At 43.1% G+C, this 23,054-nt stretch overlaps 1 protein-coding gene across 3 annotated transcripts in view; it reads left to right on the forward strand.

The window, feature by feature from the left end:
* MAPKBP1 (mitogen-activated protein kinase binding protein 1) overlaps window positions 1-23,054 on the forward strand; it is an 89,291-nt gene that overhangs the window by 31,962 nt on the left and 34,275 nt on the right. For all 3 annotated transcript variants that reach the window (XM_042883545.1, XM_042883626.1, XM_042883706.1), the window contains exons 4-7: window positions 17,079-17,141; window positions 17,726-17,783; window positions 20,656-20,826; window positions 22,207-22,344. In XM_042883545.1, the coding sequence (XP_042739479.1) occupies window positions 17,079-17,141; window positions 17,726-17,783; window positions 20,656-20,826; window positions 22,207-22,344 (430 nt within the window). The remainder of the gene's footprint in view (window positions 1-17,078; window positions 17,142-17,725; window positions 17,784-20,655; window positions 20,827-22,206; window positions 22,345-23,054) is intronic.

A 23,054-nucleotide genomic window follows, 5' to 3' on the forward strand; every position in this document is an offset into this window, starting at 1 on the left:
CTTGTTTTTGTCTAAAGTATTACTATTATTGTTTATTAAATGATTGCTTTTCTGGATTTTTCTGGTAATTCTGATTCTCCTGAAAGAAGCAATACAACACAAATTCATTCCAAGTCCATAATGGTGCCTATGGGCTGAATGCTGCTTTATTACTTTGTTTCCTTCTCACTGGCTTTTTATCCTTTTTCTCCTTTGACTCTAATGAGGCTATCACTTCTTCAGTGGCTGCTTTGCTGCTCTGATATTGTTTTAAAGTGATGCTTGTGTTGAAGGAGGCTTTTTATTCTTCATGTCTGCCAAGACGGCCAAAGCACAGAGTGCTCTAGATATTTTAGGCCACTGCTTTCATATAAGGCTGTTGTCTTGGGAGACAAGACAACATAGGAAAGAAAACTACCCCCCTCCTTCTCTGAAAGTCTTATATCTGCCATCCATGCTTGCCTGTTCTGCTGACAAGCAATATAAACCCAGCACTGCCCGATTTGATCTGTTAGTGTTATGCAGTGACAAAGTCATCCTTCTTGGAGGAACAAGCAGAAATCTGTTATTTCTTATAGCATGCTTTGTCTATTTTTTTTTTCTTTAATCCATTTTTTCCCAATTCCTTTTTCCTTATTCTTCTTTCATTTTGCTTTATTTCACCTTTCTTTCTTTTTTTTTTTTTTCTCTTCCCAGTAGCTAGTTGAGGTTCTGTTTCCTAGAAACAAGAATGGAAACAAAGCTAAGAAAATCCTCTGAGGTTACTGATGACTAACATTAAAAAATGGAGAGAAAAAAAAAAAAGGAGAAATTCTTGAAGAGGAAAAATGTCTGCCATTTAAATTCCACACCAGCTGCTCAGATTGCTTGAATCAGCTTATCTGTGTTTTAGTTTTTTTAGATGAAGGGGAGGTGAATGTGGGTGTGGTTTTTGTTATTTTTTTTTAAGCCTTGTAGGCTGGTGGGGCTGATTTATTTCACTTCTCTTTGTTCGTCTTTCCTTGGCCTGCAGTTGATCGTGTGAGCTGGTTGAGAACCTTGTCCTCATGTGAGGTACCTGCCTGCTGCAGAGAACAGCCCATGCTTTTCCTCTGTTCATGCAGAAAAGTAGTGCTTTGCACTGTTCTGTGTACAGTGTCTTTTAAACTTTTAGGCTCTTATGTTCTCATCAGCCTAGGCCTCTGTCCAGCCCTGATTATCAATTCCCATCTATTCTGATAAAAGTCAGGGATTTTTCACGTTAGTCTTCCTCACTGGGAAATCTGTATTTGATACAGAGTACCTGGAATGAGTTGCTGAGACTCAGCCTTTAGCTCTCGGGGATGACTTTTTACATGCTACAGATCTAAAATCAGGCATGGATTTAATCCGCAGAGACAGTAAACTGAGTATCTTCAGGTTTCTCTCAGAATTGGCTGTTGTCAGTACAGACGCAGCCCTCTGTGCATGTGCAGTACATCTGCTGAACAAGTGAGTTGGACACTCCCTTATACTGCAAACATTTAATACTGTAACATCCTTGTTTGCACAAGGGAAGGGAGGATGATAAAGGAGTCATATGATCAAACTTAAATGAAGATCTTGTTTCTTCTCATGCTGGTATTTGCCACAAGATCTTCTCCTTCAGTCCTATTGCCTTGAGTTTTTTGAAACAAGACAACTAATATTCAGAAATGACTATGGTTACGATGGGTTCAAAATGAGAAAACTACATGGCTAGTTCAAATATTATTTTACTGCAACTGTCCCATTTATGTTGGATGCTGCTCTCATGTGCCAGCCTGTGCTGCAGCAGTATTGAGCCCCAGTCACTCGTTCTCATTTCATCTCTGTTCCTCCATTCATCCCCAGCACATTCACAGTACTGAGTGGAAACTCTTGAATTCAGTCAGCCCTTCTAAGTCATAACTCTCCTGGCACCCTCTCCATGTGGATCCAAGTAAAAGCCAGGTCTTGCACCAACAGGCAGTGACAACAGTCTGTGTCACAGCAGCGGGAGGAAGGGGAGGAGCACAGCAGGAAATGAGTGCATCGGTTTTAATCCTTCCAGGAGTCTGCTCAGCACGTGTGGAGCTGTCTCACGTAATTGAGCGGTAACTCCCACTGGAAGCTGAAGAGCGAGGACTTTGTTTTATTTTTCCAGAAGTGGTTGTTGGTTTGCTCCCAAACACCTCTTTCCAATTCTGGTAGACAAGTGGTTTCCAGACGTGCACATGTGGAATCTCTTGGAATGTTTTAGTCATCATTTTCCATCGTTCTATAGATAATTTATTATGTCATGTGGTAATCTATCAACTGAGAAGAATTTCCCTTTACACTAAGCTGCATAAAACCCACAATGAAAGAATAACATTGAAGATAGACATTGCATAATGTTACAAGGCATGATGAAGATGCTGCCTTGCTTTCTTTCTTTCCTGTGTTAAGTGAAAGGTTTTGGACAGTGTGGTACTGGAATGAATTGTGAGAGGAAAATCTAGTAGACCACTGACCATGGTAAAATTCAAGACTTATGAACACTGTGGCCAGGTTAGAGTTGAAGGCTACATGGAACAGTGAAATCCTAAGGTGACAGACATGACTGCCTTACTTCAGGGCATATTTTTCTTATTAACTGATTATTTTGCTTGAACGCCACAGTACTGGTCAGCTGCAAGATCCGCTTTATAGATCATTAGTTACCTCTTCGTACAGGTGCGGTCTGTGTGAAGTTCTGCAGCTCTGTGCAGGTACAATTCTTCACTCATTTTTGTTAGCAGTAAATGATAATACTGTTGGACCCTGTCCCATATGCAGCTTGAATAGGTAGAAGGACACTACAGTATTTGAACTGCTGGATAACAAGTATATAAATGCATTTCTGCTGGTGTTGGCTCCTTCAATTTTATTCTATCCAGACTTTTGAAGAATTCAAGCCTTCTGTTTATTTCTAAAGGAGAATCTTCAATATTGTTAAGATTATAAAAGCCTATTCTAAAATGAGCATTTGTGATTTCAAGCATATTTCAGCTTCTTTAGCCATTCCAGAGGCAGTTTTAGTCCTTTTCAGAATGGTACAGTCATCTTGTAAGGGCTATGATGCTTTCCTCTCCCTGCCTCTCAGGAATCTGTACTGTTGTTAGTGCTTTTTTTTTTAATATATTTTTTTGTTCTGTGAGGATGCTGTGCTTGTACGTGCCAGCTGGGGAGATTTTCCAGTTTGCACAGTTGTGCTTGTGGAATCAGAGGGAAAGATAAGAAAATCCCCTCCATTTAGATTGTTAAAAACAATTTCAGTTGAAGAGCTGTGACTGCAGTTGGGTTTGAGTTGGGCCATTACAGCCCAGTGGAATGTTTCGTTTTCTGTGCCAAAAGTGAACAACCTCACGCAAGATTTCAGTGTTCTGAAAGTGTCCGAAAAGAAGCCAACCCCTTCCTTCCCTCTCCTCCATTAACAGCAGATCCCTCAGAATGATGAAACATGAATACAGGTTCTCAATTGTAATTATCCACTGCGGGGAAAGGGTAGCTCTCCAGAGTGCCATATGCTAATCCAGCCTTCAAGTTGGGATGGGAATGGGAATCCACCACCAGGTGGTGGATCATTATTGTGTCCTGTGCATCAGAATGCTAGCTGTTACAGCCCCAGGACAGACAGAGGTGAAATGTGACACTGTCCCATAGTTACTACTCAGGGTTTTGGCAGCAGCAGTAGTTCTGGTGGCATCCTCCCTTCAGCCGCCAGGTACCAAAGTGCCTGCTTATCCTATGTCTTTCCACAGCCATGTGGCAGTCACGCAGTATGAGTGACTTTTCTCCCAGAATGTTTCCTTTACATGTCAGCTCTGCTCCCATTCTGTCTGGGTGAGTCTGTGTTCATCTGTGTTTGCCTGCTTCCTCCTTTCTGCTAGGTGCCAGCTTGGCGTTGCAGCATGTGGCTGTATGCTCAGCGTAGCGTATGTCCATGCTGCTTACATCCCAGTGTGGTGTTAGAACCCCCTATATGTGGAGCAGTAATCTGTGCTTCCTCTTCTAACACCTTCAGTGGTAGCAAGCATGCTGTTAGCAGGTGATGCTCCCCTTTGTGTTCACTCTGTTCCCAGAGCTACATAACCCTGGTTCTTGGGAAGAGCACAGTGGGGTTGTAGTGGAAGAAATGTTCACAGAGCAGTTTTGCAGAAGGAGGTACCTTTCACCAGTCAGTACCAAAGCTGTGTCAGTTACACAGTTTAACTGAAAACAAAATTAGGGGTGTGATGGGGCAGGTCCAGGCACTACCTGCACAGTGCGTATCAGGGGGACCATAACTGTTAGCTGAGCCCTGGAGAAAATTTGTGTTAGAATGTGGATTCCTATTGCTACCAAAAATGTTAGTGATGAAGAAAGCGAGAGGAAGGAAATGGGAACACTTTTATCTGTGCAAGATTGCAATGAAAACTCTTCTGACAAAGAAAAACACTTAATTGCCCTTGAAGCTTTCCTGTGCTGGATTCCAGAGGCTGCAAGCAGGTGCTAAGTAGGGAGGCTTGGAGAGGTCCTGTGAGTTTGCTGCTGTTTGGGTTGCCTGACATACCATGTTAAGGAAAACCTGTGTAATATGCACTTGTTTCTGCATCCATCTTAGGTCCAGAGTAAATATTCCATTTCCCTCAAAACAAGAGCATTATCGTGCCTGTTAGAGTAGCTACAACCAGAGACTGTTGAAAGGACTATATTGGTTATACCTGACTTCAGCCTGCCTTATTGATAGAAGTATTCATTGTCCTCGCTCTAACACTGTCTACCTGACATTTGATTTTTAAACTGCGAAGAAAGCTGGGAAGTAATCCTGATTAGATGGCTGGTTTGTTACTCTGACCTCGTTAACCTGTACATGAACTAAAGGGAAGTCACTATATTAAAAAAAAAAAAAAAAAAAAAGGGAAAAAGAAGAATACCTCCTATGGGGAGGGTCGTTCACAGTTTATGCACAAAGAAATTGAAGTGAGACAACAAGCATCTGTTTTATTTAATAACAGTGCTGAACGCTCTAGTAGAGCTCTGCAAGTGGGGAGCTTTGACAGGTTTGGAAATGTTGCATGCCTATGGAACAGGGAGGAGGAATGGCTGCAAAGCCTTGGTTGCTGTGGAGTATGAGGCCTTCCTCATCCTGATGCCTTGCAGCCCCGTGGAGTTTGCCCATCGCCTGAGAAAGGAGGGGGCTGGCAGAGAGCGGGAGCCTGCAGGTTGCAGCCTGCCTCCTTCCTGTCCTGCCATGGCCCTGCAGCAGCTGTGCCTCCAGCAGCCCGCTCCTTGGTGCTGCAGTGGGACTTGCTCAGGATCCACGTCCTGAGCTTGCATAAGAGTGGGGTGGGGGAAGAAGTGGGGACTGAAAGCAAAGTTTGGGATGAAAATGAGATACCAACTGCCTCAGCTGGGCTCCACCCTCTGTAAGAATCTCAAAACAAGCACTGTGTCTCCTGGCAACCTTTGCACAAATCCCCAGAGTTTATCTTGAAAGGAGCACGAACAGTGCCAGGTGTGAATGAGGGGAGAGGCTGGATTTCTTCTTCCTGGAAGACCTGGCACTTGGGGATGGTCTCAGGTTTCCCTCAGTATCAGCGAGGCAGCAAGCTAAAGGTGAGGCAGCATTCTGTTAGGCTAAGAAGAGCCAAGAAGCAGTGCATTCTGTTTGTTGTAAGCATGCCCAAGTGTGCAGTGAGTGTTCCTGAAGCTTGGACATAGGACTTGACATGCCAGTACTGGCAGCTTTGCCTGTGGGCACCATCCTGCCATCCTGCTCTGGGTACATATCTAGTGCCTCCAGCTGGCAGCCAGACACTGGCATCAGCCTCTGCCTGTCCTCAGCGTCACGTGTTGTGCACTGACAGGGTTGACCCAGTGCTTCTTGGATTCCAACCTCACCGCATTTCTGTGTGAGAGTGGGATGAGAGAGTAGACCAGTTATTGTGGCTGCTTCTCCTTCCAGGAAAGCTGTCCTTTCAGGTCTCATGTCATCTGATGCTTGTTAGCTATTCTGTAGGGAAAAAAAAAAAAGAGTGCAGGTAAAGTGCTCTGCCTTATCTCATTGTAGACAATGCAGAGGTTAAGTGTTCATCTTCCATTAAAGCTACAGCTGCCTAAAGACTCCCAAAAAGGCAGTGTGGGTAGAACTGAATGTTGCCAAGCAAAGTGTATCAGAACTGTTCGTGCTTAGCAGCCGTGCTGGGTAGAGCTGGCTATGTTGCTGAGCTGTGGGGCAAGCTGGGCTGGCAGGAGGCTTTGGTGCCATTTTGCAGTTCCTGGCAGGCTGAAGACTGAGGCAGCCCTGAGCTCAGCCAGTGCTAAGATGAGATGAAACCAACAGGCCCCTGGAAGTGGGCAATTCCTTAACGCCACGCTTTTGAATCAGCAGGAATGCTCTTTGTCTCTGGTGCTTCTATGTAGATACTGCAGGAATTGTGCTCACTGAAGCATTCAGGAGGAAAAGCTGCTCCAGTTTCCCTGCTGCATTGGAGTTCCTGCTGCCTGATCAGGAAGGTGGGCAGGCTGCACAGAGCAGTGGGGCACCCCTGGCCCACCCAACATCCTTGCCAGGAGGGTCTGCAGGGCACCGCTGCTGCTGGCTTTTCCTCCTGAGGTAAATCAGATGGAAACAGGACATAACTAAATTGTATTATTGCTTGTTTGCTCTTGTGATTGAAGCCACTGATACTGGTTACGCTGATTGTTAGTGGTAAGAGAATTGAAGCCCTAAAGCCCCAGATAATGAGTTTGATGCATAGAACCTTCTCCCTGGTGCTTGGGAGCTGCTCTGGCATGATGGAATCTTCTGGCTGCATTTGCTGCTGGAAACAGATGTTGGCCTATTGCTTACATGTGGGATATGGCTTTCCTCTGGGGCTTGAGTTCAAAGGAAGAAACTTCTTCAGCTTTCAAGGCTTTGTGGTGTGGCAGGAGCTACTCTTGCTGATAGGTCAGCACAAACCTGACGTGTGGAGCCAGAGGTTCCCGTTTCAGCCTAGCTGGGGCTGTGCAGGAGCTGCTCCCTCCCAGGACGGAGGATGCCTTCAAAGAGAGCTTCCATCCTTCCTTGACATACAGTTGGTCTGCAGAGCTGAATTTGCTCAGAGCCTGATGGCAAATTTGATGATTCTGCAGTAATTTTCTTGTAAATATTGAGTTTCCTTACTTGTATCATTCTTGCCTTTTCCTCTGAGTGGTTTTTTTTTTTTTCTTTTTTTAAACAAGCGAAAAAAAACTCCACCTTTTCTTGTGTTGGTTTCTTTTTTTGGTTTTTGTTTTTAAATAACTTGTCTTTCATTGTTTCCTTTTCCCCTAGATTGGGAATTTCTTCTCCTAGACACTCCCCTTGGACTTAATTATGCTTTAAATGTTTATGAGCAAAGAAGTTGGACCCCTTATATATATAAGAAGTGTGTGCAAATAAAACAGGAATGTATTGTTAATGTATTTGAAATCTTAACACTAATTCAAGAATTATTTGTCAACTACTTATTGTTATAGATTATTATAGAGGAAAAAAAAAATAATAGTGCATTAGAATACTTCCATATAGAAAGTGTCAGTAATGGTGATAACAGCTAAAAGTGTAATGCATTTCTTCATTTCTGTCCTTCTTTCATGGTGTTATGCTCACCCTTGTGTGGCTTCTCTGGATCTTCAAAGTCAGTAGCTAGAGGGTAAGACCGTAAATCTCCAGCCTTTGTAGCTCTTCACTGAAAGGATTTTGATGTGGATGTTGCTAATGGCTTCTTCCTCACTCCAGTGTTCACTTGGGGTGTTTTTTTTGATGTATTTGTTAACACGCTTTTACACTTTTCTCACCCTTAGTTTGTCTGCAGCTCCATGTTACTTCTGAATTCATTTTTTATGGTGTCTTTTATGCATGTTAGATGTTACTTCCTTGATTTCTTTGTTATTCCAGTTTTGTGCAGCTCCCATGTCACTATTTCTTTAACTGTCTGTGATTTGGTCACAGCTGGGGGGGTCCTGCTGCCAAGCATGTGCCTCACCTCTTATCAGTCTGTGCCTCTGCTCCTCTTTGCAGTGCCTTATCTGTCCACTTATCAAGGCCTCTGCTATCGTGATGCACCTGCATTTCTCTCTACTACATCGCTGTATTGGTTGGAAATATTTTATTCTACGTAAAGCAACTGCTTCTTACTGTTATTTATATAAATTGTGGATATGTCATGGAGAAAAAAAACAAAACACAACAACCCCAAAAACAGAGGTAGAACAAATTAGCCACAGACACCTGGCCAGTTAGAGAAATCCTTGTCACAGCTAAACCAAGTAAAACAAAACTATGGGCAGGTCAAGAAGAGTTCGGACAGAGCAGACCTGACAAGCTGAGGCCTTTTAGACTCTGTGTATAGCTCACAGTCTGATACTGATGCTGAGGCTGTGCTGTTGAGGCAATACTTATTGTATTACAGAGCCTACATCATTAGCAACTTCTTGCTCTTCATCCTCCTCCCCAAAACATACGGGTTTTGGCACCTCTGATTTTTCACTTGTGTTGTGGAGGACAAATCTGTCAGCCAGATGCTGATGGAAGAGGGACTGGCTCTTGCAAGCAAGCAGCAGGGTGGAGCACGACTGGGGAGCAGGAGATCCCTGAGGCAGGTGCTTTGGCTGTTCTGTAAGGACTGAGAGTTGCTCTCTTCTGCTTGTTGATGCCTGTGGCAGCTGTAATTTTGGGTGAAGAACTCAGTGTATGGAGATGAGCCTTTTCTCAAGAAGTAAAAATGCAATGTGCTGTGATTCTGTAGCATCCATCCTGGAAAAAGTTGCATTCCCTGCCTTGTCACAGAGCTCTTCAGCTATGCAGCCACATTCTGTTCTTTATTTTAGTCATCTTAGTAGCACCAGTCAGGTTCTGCTCAAGGCTCCATTTTCTACTGCTTCTCAGTCTCTCCTGTCTAACTGATGATCAGCATGGTTATGTGTCATGAACTGTCTCAGTGAGCCTTTTTATTCCCCAGCCTTTCTGTCGTCAGCTGCTCATTGCTCCAGCCCTCAGGGCTGCTGCTGATTTGTGGTGTTCAGTGGGTGTTTGTCAAGAGTGCTGAAATCAAAAACAGTTCTGCAACTCCTACGCCTAGCCCAGTTGATTTAAAACTTAATGTAGGTGTATTGCTGGCATTGCTTGCTTGCCTGCCTGAAGGGAAGTGAGTGGTCTGGAGAGAGCAATGGAGATTCTGTGTGTATTAGTCATGGGCCTTGTGTGTGTGTGTGTGTGTGTGTGTATGTGTATTGGTGTGTGTGCATTTGTCATCTGTGTGTTATGTCCTGTGAAGGCCTGTCAGACACGTAGACTGGTGTACAATTCACATGTATGTGTAGCTGCTGGTATGCCTGGCTGCGTTGTTCTTTGCCACAGACCAGAGAGAGTCTGTTGCACAAGGCAGAGGAGATGGCCTCTCCTCAGTCGCTCGGGAGAGGGTTTTATCCAGTTTCCTAAGCAGCATGGATCTCATTTATGAGATTTTTCTTCCTTTCCTGTTTGTGGAACATTGAATGGAATTGGGATGTTCTGAAGGTAAGTTCCTGTTGAATCACTGGTGACTAGGCAGCCATGAGCCATAACAATTGGAGTCATTTTCAACTTTCTTGCAGCTGCAATGATTCCTAGTTGGTAAGCTGCTTTATACTTCGTGGTTTTCCTTTTGAGCCTGTTTCTCCTGTTTTCTACATATGCATTTCTTGTCCAAATCTTTCACAACAGTGACCTGCCCCAGCTCTGCCCCCCATGGAGGCTGCCTCCTGCTCTGTGGACATCCTCTCTGTCCCCAGCACAGCTGCTGGTGTATGTTGCTCAGTGGCAGGTCTGGAATGTTTCTTGTTCTGCACCCATCTTGTGGGATGACAAATACGACTTTGTTTTCCTGAACTATCATCCTGCACTTAAGCTTGAACAATTAAAGGGTGCCAGTCTTAAAACTCTTCTTCCTTCTGCTCTGTATTTTAAAAACAAACCTTGGGATAACCTAAGCTGCTAGCCAAGTACAGCACGAATTAGCACTGGCACTGTGAGAAGCACTAAGCTCTGTCTCCTTCCCTGCAGCACAGCCTGTGCATGTAGGCTGACCAAGCCCCTGTTGAGGTGAGGTGACAGCATCTTTGCCAGGTGGTGAACGAAGTCGTTGCCTATTTCTGCGCAGGCCATCAGATCATACAGGCCCTGATTTTTGTGCATGAGCATTTTGAGGCTGCAGTATTTGATGTTGCAGAAGTTGTTCTCTTGCATTCTTTGTTCTTTTATCTTGGTGCACTGAAGGATGACTGGGAAGTGAGCTGTCTCTAGCATTACCCTGCCTCAGCTGAGGACAGTAATCAGAGCGCTATCCTGTGGTTATGCAAAGCAAATGATGCTGGACAAAGAGAGGCTATTAGGCTCCTTCATATTGTGTTCCCTCATACCAGGCTTGTCTGGCCTATCAGAAATGAACAGTGTGAGTTCAGCACAGGCTGAGTGGTGGAGAAGCAGAGGCTGCCCTTGTTGCTTTGAGGGTTATCCTTACAAATCCTTCTTGACAATCCTGCTTTGCCTTGCAGACCAAATTTACTGTGTGGTTTTTCCTCTTCATGTGGGTTGGTGCAACCAGGTTTCCCTAAGATTTCCTGCTGCTTTTAGGCATGGAAAAACTGGAGGGAAATGCCCTGTGGTGACTCTGTGGCAGGGAAAGACATGGTGAGCCCATTGCTTTTTTGGATCCATTACTGTGTTGAAGCCCCCCCAGTAACTTCTAGTTTCTCTCGGGGATTCTGAAAAGGAGAAGTCTAAAGTTGTGAAACTCTTAAATTTTTACAGATTGGTCTAAATGCGTAAGAAACTACTATGCAGGTAGCTGGCTAAAGCTCGGTTTGAATGAAGCTCTGGTGCTGGTTGGCAAGAGCTTAAAAACAGAAATCTTTCTCCCACTGCCTTAAGGTAACTCTGAAAGTTAAGTTTCTGGAGGCTGAAAGAGTCTAGAAGGTGTCTTTACAATCTGCTATTTTCTTCCCCAGGCCTGTGCATTCCTCTACTATTAGAGGCAAGATACTGGACTTAAGTTTGATCTGGTGCTGCCATTTGTGTGTTTTTTGGAGCAGAGCCTGTTTTGCCCTGTATTTTTGCTCCCAATCCTGCAGATTTGGGGTATCACCCAGCCTTTTAAGCAGAACATCTGTGTTCCTGGTTGGCAACCAGAAATTCCTACTCTGTTAGCCTAGAGACACTTAAATATATTGATCATTTTCTTTTTTACAGTGGATTTCTTGTTTGTCTTTCCATTAATGTGTGTTTGTTCCTGAAGTATGAATTTCTCTGCATCTGATTCCCACCCTTCCAGCCTTCTTGGTTATGGTTTGGTGCAGAGTTCTGAAGGCTTTTATTCTTAAGCAGCGATACCCAGATCTTAACCTTTCAACACATACACCTTTCTTCTCAGAACACATTTAATTAATATAACCTGAATGAAAATACCTATTCAGTTACATAGCCAAAGTGCACATCCTCTCTCATCACTGTTAACCCGTACCCAGTCCTGGCTGTGAATTAAAGCAGCTTTTTGGCAGAAAAGAGTTGCCACATAGAAAATTAACACCAGCTTTTGTAGATACTGCTTCACTCTGATCAAGCTTCCCTTGGCAACCAGTGCAATGTTTTTTTTTTTTTTAAAAAAAAAAAGAAGAAAAAGAAAAAGATTTTGTTCTTATCAATGCTTGTTTTCTTTTTCATGCATTTTGTGCGTAGGAAGCTGTTGCAGTCTCATTTGAATAACTTTAGGGAAGGGAACAGAGGCTGAGCCAGAAATTGAGAAATGGACCAATTTTGAAGGAATGGGATTGTTTGCTCTTTTCTTTTATTCTTGCAGCATTGCGGAAAGACGCTGCTTGTGGGAAAGGCCAGAATTTGTTTTGTCAGCTTCATGGAGCTTTTCCTCCACACGGCATTCCCTTTACAGCATAGGCTACATACTTTTGAAGAGACGATTTGACCCTTGAACTCCAGCTCCAGTTCTGTGTCCTGCAAGATATGGCAACAGTGGGTTGATGAATAACTTGGGAAAGGAATACCATCATATCACTATCACAATACTATCATTCTGTCATATATTTCTGATTTTCCTGATCCTCTTGGAGAGGTGGGTGTCCTACAGACAAAGGAAGGAAGAAAGCTCACTTCTGCAGAGATGTTTTTGACACTAGCTTGCTGAAGAAGGATGTGACTAGTGGGATGTGCAGGGAAACAAGGGGACAATGAGAAAAGACTAAAATGTTTGCAAACTAGGATTTGGGGAAGAATAAGAGTGGAACTGTGAGGAGGAGAGACAGAAATAAGAGGGAGGAAATGAGGAGGAAAGGGCATGGAGTGATCCACTGCTGCTTAGTGAGTCATATACTTCATGTAAATGTGATACTGACGTCCAATTCCTCTTCATTGCTGCTTCTATATTTAGCTTATGGAAATTGCTTCTTTTATATATATATATATATAGATATATACATTTAATACATATATGTATTTTTTCTCTGGAGCCAGTGGGAACTGTTCAGACATTTCCTTTCTCCTTTCCTCCTTTGAAGCAACACTAGGCTTTTATCTGCATACGTGGTGCATGGTTGTGCATGTGTAAGATAGGGTTTGTGCTTTCAAGGTTTAGAAACCTCTGCCAGGAACCTTTCCCTGCTTTTTTATTGGCTGATCCAAGTGGCCTTCCTGATGCTGCAAAAACCCATGGCATCTGTGATAGCCAATTCTGGCCTTTGTAATTGCTGAGTGCTTGCTCCACGAGGAACAGGAGACCTGGGAGAGATTTCACAGCCATTTGTCTTTAAAAGCTGCTTGCATCAGGAAGGTGTTACTTGAAGGTTGTGAGTGACGTCATAGACCTAGGAATAAACCTTTAAATATGTATGCAATTGTCAACGGCCTCTTGAGGAGCCAGTGTACAAACAAGCAGGACACTTGATCTTAGCTGGCTGGATAGATGGTTTGTACAACAGTAATCTATACGGCAATGAACAGCTTCTATAAATGTCTTGGAAATCAGACTGTACTAGTGCATAAAAAGGTGATGTTGTCATCAGTGTGTGCAGCTGCAGAGAAGGTAGTGGTGTTCGTGCTGGAACAAGGTTGCTAGCAGCACTGACCTTTGAACAGCTAGTGTGCATCATGGTGGGTATTTGTTTAGGTCCCAGATCAAGTGCTTTTAGAGCTGGTGACAGTTTTCATGTTGGCACCAGCATTTAAAAAGTTCTCTTCAGACAAATATGCATTGAACTTGAATTTGACAGGTTCTATTTGGGAAGTGGTGATATGACCATTATGGAAGTGAATGTTTGGAGCACTTTACTCGGCCTGCATCCACAGTTGGAAGCTAGGAACAAAAAGAGCAGTGTGTCCTTTGCACCTCTCTTGTCTCTGAGATGCTGAATGAAGTCTTATAAAACTGCAGAAAGAGGGGGGTAGGATGGATAGATGACTGTATGCTCTTGTATGCAGTTAATTTTCCATGGTAGTAGTTTTTATTATTTTAACTAAGATTAAAGCTGATCTGAATAGAAAGGAGTAGGTACTTTGAGTCTCCTGAGAGCTTGGCAGCCATAATGAAATTGGAGGAAGCGTAGAATAGGTGGTTCAATGGTCTTGACTGTTCCTTGTCTTCATTCCTTTTATTTTACTACACCAAGTTACTTTGCTGAAACAAAGCACACCCAGAGTACTCATGAGCTGTCAGCTCCATTGTTTGGGAACTGCTGCAGGTTCTGCTGAAGAATGACTTTTTAGCTATTGTGAGGTGGAGGAACTACTCTGGGGCTGTGAACTGCCAAGTGTGTGAACAGGCACTGAGGTGCCCTGAGCACTTGCAAGAGGTTAAAGTGGTGAAAGCGGTTAACATCTGCTCTTTGAGACGATGTGCTCTCTGGAGTGGAGACAACTACACACCTTGCCAGGCATTTTGGGAGGGGGCAATTTGTCAAAGGTAGGTGCTCCTAGACAGTACTTGCTCCCTAGACAGTACTTGTGTCTTGCTGTCAGATCTGTGGCTTGTGGCCTCCCATCCTGGTACATAAGGTATCTCTAGTGTTAGCTGGAGCTTCATTGCTCTTGTGTGCGGCAGACAGGAGGGTGATGGTGGAAAGCATAGCAGTGGGGTGGTTTTTGTTGGATAGCAGCTCATGCAAGAAAGCAAGTTGAAAAGACCACTTTAGCCTACCCAAATGACTTAATTGGCATATGAGTCCATAACTGATTAGCAAGTCTAGTTTACAGCTCAAGATAAGCATGTGCAATCTTTTTTTCAGTAAGTCTGTAGGTTAAAGATACCTTTTTGTGGCGTTAGTCAATACTTGCAGACTAGTACAGATACTCTTATTTCTAAAATTCTTTTTTCCTCCTCTTGCTAGAGTTTATTCATTATGAGTCCAACTCAGTGAGCATAGGTGTTTCTTAAGACAGAGTTAAAATATCCATGTTTGTGACTGCTGCTGTGGGACTCTATCCTGTGAGACTCATGTAGTAATTTGTCAGTTCTCCTTGGTGTTGAGGTGGGTGGCCCTTACCTTGCCACTGGAGATCTGGACATCACTGGGAGCCAAGAAGAAGAAAGGAAGGCAGGCTCACAGGGAGTCTACCAACTCTGCAGCTCAGCTGAACTAAAATTCTTAACTGTGAGAGGCCAGAGGCTCTGTTCTGGAAGTTACTAATGGTAAAGAGCTGGACTTTAGTGGCTCACTATACTAGGAAGTCATTTGTTTACTTGCCTGATTTGAAGACCATGGTTTGTTTTTCACATTTTTCCTGTGTTTTTAGACTGGTTTCAGTTCTCTGAAGTCACTTTCTTCTTCAGAATATATAGGAAATTCTTTTCCAGGATGTTGAGTCTTTCCTTTATTCTTTCTAATGTTTTCTTTGAAGCTTATTTTTAGTAAAATTCATCATTGTCAATAATCCAACAGTATTTTAGTCCATTAGACCTATCAAACTTCACGTAGTGGAGTTTTACTTTGCTTTTCTGATTAGCTGGAGATTTGAGATTAGACAGATATTCACATCTGCTATCTTCCTATTCCATATCTCATGATTTACAAGGCTTAACCTCACTGGGCTTGTTAATGAATCACAAACCACCTGCTTCTTTACAGTAATCCTTCAGAAATTAATAGCATAGCTTTGACTTGAAATTCCAGATTGGTTCCCCAGGATAAAAAGTGTGGAAGGATCAATCTCAGTCTGAACAGATTCCTTATTTCCTCTTCCACATTCTTGCACAAGATCATGTTTCTAGTTATGGCTGCTAGCCTTCACTGTCAAGAAAGCTTGATGCCTTTATTGCCTTGGCCTTCTGCATGGGGCATGAATAGAGAATGATGGGAGGAAGTGTAGAGCAGTCCAATCTGGGACATTTCTTGTGAATGGCTGCTGACTTGGAGGTTAAAGCTTTGGTAACATCTGACTGGGTCTGCTTTGAACTATTGAAGTTAATGGAGTATGACTGCTTCCACCAAGGACTTTGAGTTCAAAGCCTTGGTGTGTCAGTACTCTTTCCTATTCTCTTTGCCATTTCAAAATGTACGTTGCTTCTGGAAGGTTGCCCTGCTAGTCCATGTAAAGGGGGAGCTGCCTGGCCTAGGTAAGGAGAAGCAAGCCTCTGCAGAGATGGCAGAGGTGAGACCCTGCCAAACCTGGGCTGACAGCACAGTGAGCACCAAGTACTGCTGGGAGCACAGACAGGGTCCTGGACAGCATGGTGCCAAGCTGTGCTGCTTGTTTGCTGCCTACATTGGGATACTGTTCCCGTGCTTTTGTCATCTTCCTTGTCTACTTTGGACCAACTGTGCTACTTGTCTATCCTGTGCATTTTTCCTGTGAGTGATGCTTGTGGCCTGGCACACGTGGGTGAAACCCAGTGTGATAGTATGTAAGTGCAGTCCCTGGTAGTGACTGCTGCTGATGGTGGAGCTTGGATATCCGGCAGTGCTCTGCTAGCATGGCTGCGAAGGAGGAGCCAGGAGTCTGAGCATTGGCAGTGTATGTTAACAGTGAGAGACAAAACCCTCGATTTCTGTTTTAGAGATGAAGTGAGAGATAGGGCACAAAGTCATTAGAGCAATTGTTGTTCTGCCTGAGGCCAATTTTTCTTTCCTTCTCTGCTTTCAGGAGCAAGCAGGAAGGGCCCTTGGTGCACCACCGTGGTGGTGGTGGTTTTTTTGGGGGGAGGTTTGGCTTTTTTTTTAATTATTTGATGTAACCAATGGCTACTGCTCTCTTCTACCAAACAAATGCTGTTATATGAGGATTTTTGAAACTGTCAGTGTTTATGTGGAGTGGAGAAGATGCAGGACCTGGAAATGTTGCAGGCTGCTTGTGGTAGGTTGAAGCACCACGTCTGCTGGACAGATTCATGGGGAACTGGGGCCTTTTCTCAGTCACTCCCCTCTCAGTCTGTGACTGATTTGCTCCTGATGGTGACAATTACATTGATTAGCAGAATTTGCTACTTACTTCTGCAGCTCGTATTTCTGAGAGATTTCTATACAGCTCCTAAGCAAATTGTTTATTCAGATATGTCTTTTGGGTTAATAGAATTTGACACTGTGGTTTTTCATTTCTTAACTGCCAGCCACCTCTCATGCTGTGCTCAACAACTTTCTGTCCTGTGGCATGGGCAAGGTACAAGAATTTAACTCCTCAATGCTGAGATTTTCTAGAAATTACCTATTTTCTTCATCCTTGTTGGAAAATCACATTTTTGTTTTGCTCTAGGCATACTGGTTTGGTAGTTGGTACAGACGGTTGTTTTTACGGCAGGGGACTTAATCTCTTACAGCAATCACATAGGCTCATCATTAACCTTTCTTTCCAGCATGAGCAATCAGAGGCTTATGGCTTTCAGATGCAAGAAGGATAATTTTTATGATACTAGCACACATACGCCTCCTTATGAGAGAAATTTGCAATTCTCCTTTTGCATTTCCTGAGTAGCCAAAGCTCAGCCTGTAAAGTGAGGGGATGGACCATCTTTCTGAGGCTATGTACACTGCTGCTCTCTCAGCAAGCACAGCTCTTTGTTCTTCTACATAGATATACATATGCAAACTTTTTTTCTTCTGTTTCTTCTGTCTAGGTGTGTTGTTGTGCTGTTCAACCCTAGAAAAAATAAGCAACACCATATTCTAAACAGTTCCAGGTGAGTAAAGTTTCAAGATGACTTGGTTCTCTGTGGGAGGTAGATTTCAAGGTTTTTATGGCTTGAGTAAAGTATAGGGACTTCTATTGCTCCCAGCTAATCCCCTCCGTGAGAGTTGCCTTGGGGAGAGCCTGCCTGCTGGCTTAACTCTACCTCCTTCTCATGTGGGGTGCTGTTATTGATGGGGCAACAGCTCATAAATTTTGCGGCCCCATGAGGAACTGTTAGGCTTGCAAGAACTCCTTGGTATCTGTATGTTTTTTTTTTTTCTTCATGTGAAACTATGGCCTCAGTAAGGGAGTTAGGACTCATACCAGTCCTGTGTCTGGAATAAAGGTGTGAGTATGGGGGTGAGCCAACATTTGGAGCATGTCCAGTGTTGTAGGCATACTGCTAGAGATTTGGGCACCAGGGAATCCCCAGGGCAAGTGTTAAGACTTCTGTTAAAGCAGAACTATTGTGTCAGGCTAGTACGTGTGATTTGAGCCTCTTTCCAGTTTGTCCCAGCCTACTCCCCAGTCATGATGTATTGAAATGAAATCATTTGTTGGAAATGTTTCTCAGTGTCATTTTCTCTGTTTTAGGAAAACAATTACAGCACTCGCTTTCTCTCCAGATGGAAAATATTTGGTTACAGGAGAGGTAAGTGGGAGAGAAGAGAGGCACACCTTGTCTAGCCCGTTTTGAAGCGTGGCAGAGTGTTAGAAAAAACAAGCCAGTGAATAACAGCCTTTGCCCAGAGAAACTTATCCCTTGAAGGTAAAACGTTGCATCCCTTGAAGGAATGATCAGGTTATGGGCAGCTCTGGATGGTCTTGCTGGCAGGTTTTTAGTGTGCTTTTTTCATTAGGTTAGGGGATGCATCTTCTGCAGTGGCTTGTGTGGGCTGAAGGTAGACTGAAAGTAAGTGAGAGGACACACGCAGTGTAGCTATACTCTAGCACAGTGAAAAGTGCTTGGATGGCCCTTAATATCAGAGTTTAGGACAAGGATAAGCTGAACTGTGGTGTGCAAAAAGTAAAAAGTACGTATGGACTGGAGCTTTTGGAATAGTGACAGAAGATCTGAGTGCCTGTGGTTTGGCACTGTATGTTTGACTGGAGGTGACGATTGCTTCTTCTTTTCAAACATGCCTAAAGGGGGGAATGTGGATAACTGCACTGCATGTCTGTTGTGCATTAGAAGCTCAAGACATGGACTGTGTGTCATGAATTTGGAACTGCTGGATGTTAGAAATCTACAGACATGTTGACTGTCTCTCTTAGGGTTGGGCTCAGTTTGCTCTTTTTTGAGATTAATGGTGGTTTACCACTAGTCTGTGCCTCTTTAAGGCATGGGGAGCAAGCATGTGTGAAACAGGTCCCCTCCTGAGTCTCAGCTACAGAGAGAAATATATCACAGCTCTGTGTTCAAGCTGTCAAGAAGGTGGCTGTGCACTCCAGAGGTCCCTAGAGCATTCATTGCAATAGCAGCTATCATGTCACTGGGTGGCTCCACAGCTGGGCCAAGGATGGAACCTGTAGTGTTTCAGGACAGAGACTGCCTTGACACCTCTCCAGCACCCCCCCACCCTCCCAAGATTTTCCATCAGAGCTTCTATACTGTAGTATGTTCTTGGTGCCTCCTTATACTCTTGAAGTCTTAGGATAAAAATATAACAGTATTGTACATTTATATGAAATTTTCTTCTTTGTATGCATAAGGAAATAAAAATCTTGTTTTTGTACCTCTGCTACTCTATTTTTTCATGTGTGGTAGGAAAAGAAATGAAAAATGAATTGAATATTTTTCTTACTGACAACATAAACTATTCAGCTTGACACTTTTACTAGGGAAAAATCCCCCCCCCTTGCTACAAAACATGTCTCACCCTGTTGTGAGACCATTTCTCTTTTTGGTATCCTCCCACATGCCTCCATTTGAGTTATTATTTGGTGGAGTAGTGTCCCCTGCTGGTGTAGCAGTCTCTTCTTACTTTGTCCTATGGGCAGTCCCACAGGGAAATGCTTACTGAGTTCACTTTGTCAAACTGGCTTTTAGCAGCCTTGTGTTAATACTGCCTTGTTACAGTTCAACTTCCTGCATGACTGGATTTTCAGGAAGGCCCTTGGCCTGCCATATGCATCAAATGTCTTCTGAATACTTTATATTTCATATATTTTTAACTTTCTTCCCATGGTGGCATAAATTCCTCGTGTATGGGAGGCATACAGAGCTTGCTTTTGGTGAGCGTTTGTTATGTGATTGAATATGAATTCAATTTGTTAAAGTTTCTAAGTATATTCTAAGATGTTGAGATGTGTGTGTGTGTGTGTGTGTATATATATATATATATATATATATATAAAAACATGTATGTATGTGTTTAAGTGCAGTAATTGCTTGGAAGAGCAACTGATTTATCTCACTGTAACATCTTGACAGCTGCCTTGAGACCCGAGCTCTGCCTTGCAGGAGAAAGAACTGTAACAAATACAGCAAAATCCAACCATAGCACTTCTCCAGGCTGCACACAGTCACTTGGCAAAGCTTTTGGACAAGGCAATTAAACACTCACAGTTCAGAGTTATTAAAGCTTTCATTTCTCTTTCTTGTCATAAAAGTTGCCTCTCCCACACAATCAGATGACTTAGCCATGTTCAGAAAAGGTACCATTTTGCCTCGTTGCCATGGAAATATTATCTTGCAAGCTACTGGTTTGGCAGATTGCAATGTGAAATAACAAATAGGTTCTGTAGTAGGGTTTGCTCATCAAACATATTCTTGGCCAATGTTTCAGCTCATCTGCTGCTTCTTGTTTTATTTTGGTTTAATAACAGATAAAGAAAAAAATTGAATTGTCTGGAAGAAGTTGCTGAATTGGTATTTCTGAAGTCTGTGGGTTTTTCTTTCTCTTGAGAACAAGTGTGAAAAGCACAGAGGGTCTGTTACCTCAGTGTCTTTATCACTACCTAATGTACATTCTGCCAGCTTGCATTCATGTGTGTTTGTTACCTTTGAGACAGAAATGATAGTGTTAGTCTCCCATTTGCCTTCCTGAAATGATGTATGATAATTAATATGAACATTCACGTCATGTTTTTGTGTGGCATGACCTGATTTGAGGTCTCTGATGTCCGCATTGCATTAGGCAGTTCACTGAGTCCAGAGATGCAGTGTCACGTAATTCTCTTCAGAAACTGGCTGTGAATTCCCATTGCAGACATCAGGGATGTGCATGAAAAGTAGTGTTACAGTCTTTGTCCATTTTCTGAGGAGAGTAAGAAAAAGACTGAAGCAGGAGACATAGCCTTACTTCTAAGACACTTCAGACACCTGTTCAAATGTATTCTCATTTGGTTGGCAGTCTCAATATGGGCTTAAAGGAACTCAAGTCTAATCTCACGTCTCACTCCCCTGCAATTCCAGCATATGGACATCTTTTTCTAAGCCTCCCTCCCCACATGTGTTCTTGAACCTGTCAGAACCCACCTCAGAAGTTACATTTACTGTTCTCTGTTGTTGTCCCCTCCAGAGCGGGCACATGCCAGCTGTTCGGGTGTGGGATGTGGCTGAACGAACCCAGGTGGCTGAGCTCCAGGAGCACAAGTATGGGGTGGCCTGTGTGGCATTCTCTCCCAGCTCCAAGTACATTGTGTCTGTGGGGTACCAACATGACATGATAGTCAACGTGTGGTCATGGAAGGTAAGCTCTCCAGGAGGTTGGGTAGACAACAATGTTGTTAAATAAAAAGGAGAGGACAGTAACAGTTCCATCTTGCTTCCAGCCTCTATTTTATCATTATTATCTTTTTGACATTCATAGATGCAGACAAGTTTGGACATGACAGAGCTCCAATCCCTTAGGGGTGGTCTAAATCACTTCATTGAAGGAGTTTTCTCTATACTTGGAGACGTGTGACATCTTGCTGTCCTGTCAGAGGAGCCTGAACTTTGAAGCCTTGACAAAGTCTTGTGCTTTCTTAAAGGCTTGTTTAAAAAAAACAATTCATGAGATTCAGGAAAGAAACTTTCTTCAGCCAGTGGTTCTTGGTGCAGTGGATGACTTGGCTCATTTTTTTCCACTGTTTTGGGGTTTTTAATACTTTAATTCATTTGTTGATGATTTGGAACAGGAGCTTAGAGAAAGCACGGTGGGTGAAAGCTGCTGTAGGCCAAATGTCTGCCATTATGTTGGGGCAACAATCTGTGGAAAGAAAAATAGTGTCTTTTTCTTTAGAAAATGTTTGTGTGTGCTGCTTATATTATAAAAAACAAAACAACCTCTTCCTAAAAGCAGTAGTCATAAATGGCACACTTTTGTCAGCTGTGTGCTGCAGCACTGAGAACCCACCACAGACAGAGGAGAAAACTTTTTAATTCACTCTTCTAATCATTGGGAAAAGGTGAGGAGGAGATAAATGAAGGGGTAGTCTTTGGGGACAAGGAACTCCTGTCATCTGACTCTTCTACTTAGACAGTGTCTGTTCCTACTGTGTTCTCCCTTTCCCAAGTTCTTTGACTTTTTGAGGTGCATAGAGAAGTGCAGCAGGTTTTGATTTGTATTTTGCAGTACAGACATGATTATTTCATATAAAGCTTCCTGTCTTGAAGGAGAAGAGAGAATTTGTGAAGAAACAAGTGCTGTTTTCCTAACACAAAATACCTGTTTCCCAGCTTGAGTGGTTTGCCCACATTACTGCCTGTAGGCTGGGAGAACTCCTTGTGCTGTTTTATGGCCTGTCTTCCTGTTTATACAGGGAAATGGATTTGCTCTGAGCTCCCTGTGATTGTGCAATTAGCATATCAAGACTCAAACAGCAAGTTCCTGCTGGCAGTAGTGCAGGACTGCTGGTATGTTCTCAGTCTCAGTCGATGTGAAAGAGGGAATTGAATGTAAATGTAAATTGTTCTATCTGCCAAATCAATGCTCTTAGCTTCCTCTGGGGAAGTTGTATTCAGAAGTGAATAGTGTTGAATAGTGCTGCTACAGTTGTGAATATGTACCTGTAATTGGAATAAGTTTCCTTTGCTTATGAGCAAAAAAAATATAAAAGTTAAGCTATCTAAATGATTGTGTTTCCAGAAAAACATTGTAGTGGCAGCCAACAAAGTCTCAAGTAAAGTGACAGCTGTGTCATTCTCAGAGGACTGCAGTTACTTTGTCACTGCTGGAAATCGGCACATCAAATTCTGGTACTTGGATGACAGCAAGACCTCCAAGGTAAGAAAAAGGCCATTAAGGGCCAAGCTTACAAGTACTTTCATCTTATGGCAGGGTGGATTTTGTCTCAGTAAGCTGTGGTAACTGGGAATTCTTTGATTTTGCTAGAATCATAGAATCATGGAAGAGGTTGAAAAAGACCTCCAAGAACAGCTTCACGTCCCTGGCTATCATGTTTTTATCTTTCTGTAGACTGGTAGCAAATGCATGCTGCAAAGGCAGCTTGTTTTACCCTGTGCTGAGGTAGGGCTACGGCTGTTGGAGCTGTACAGCATTTCACTTGTTCTATATAGTCAAATGTATGAAAGGAGAAAAAAAGGCTAGCAAAGAGCTGCAGCTATTGATATCCTTGCAGCACAGAAGTAGGGAAGGCTGTTTGATGTTGGTCCTGAGCATCTTGCGAATGTATTTTGTGAACTGTCAACAAAAGTGTTTAACCTAGGGAACAGGAATCAATATATGCTCATTCTTCTGAGTGCACATGAACAGACATTCCTTTTTCATGCTTGGACTACCGGTTGACATTTGGTATAAATTACAGATTGATCATGAAAAGGCGGCTATTCCTGTTGTTGATATGCTGTCTCTGGGGTCATGTGTTTGGAAGCCCATTTTTGGTGGCCTTAATCATGTTGTGTCCCACTGAATCGTTAATACTGGTGATCCTCGTAGCATGCAACCAGTGGGTCCACAGCAGGTAAAGCATGTCA

The sequence above is a fragment of the Lagopus leucura genome, unplaced genomic scaffold, assembly GCF_019238085.1.
Source record: "Lagopus leucura isolate 7727_CA_CO unplaced genomic scaffold, USGS_WTPT01 Super-Scaffold_1, whole genome shotgun sequence".
In the NCBI taxonomy this organism is placed as follows: Eukaryota; Metazoa; Chordata; class Aves; order Galliformes; family Phasianidae; genus Lagopus; species Lagopus leucura.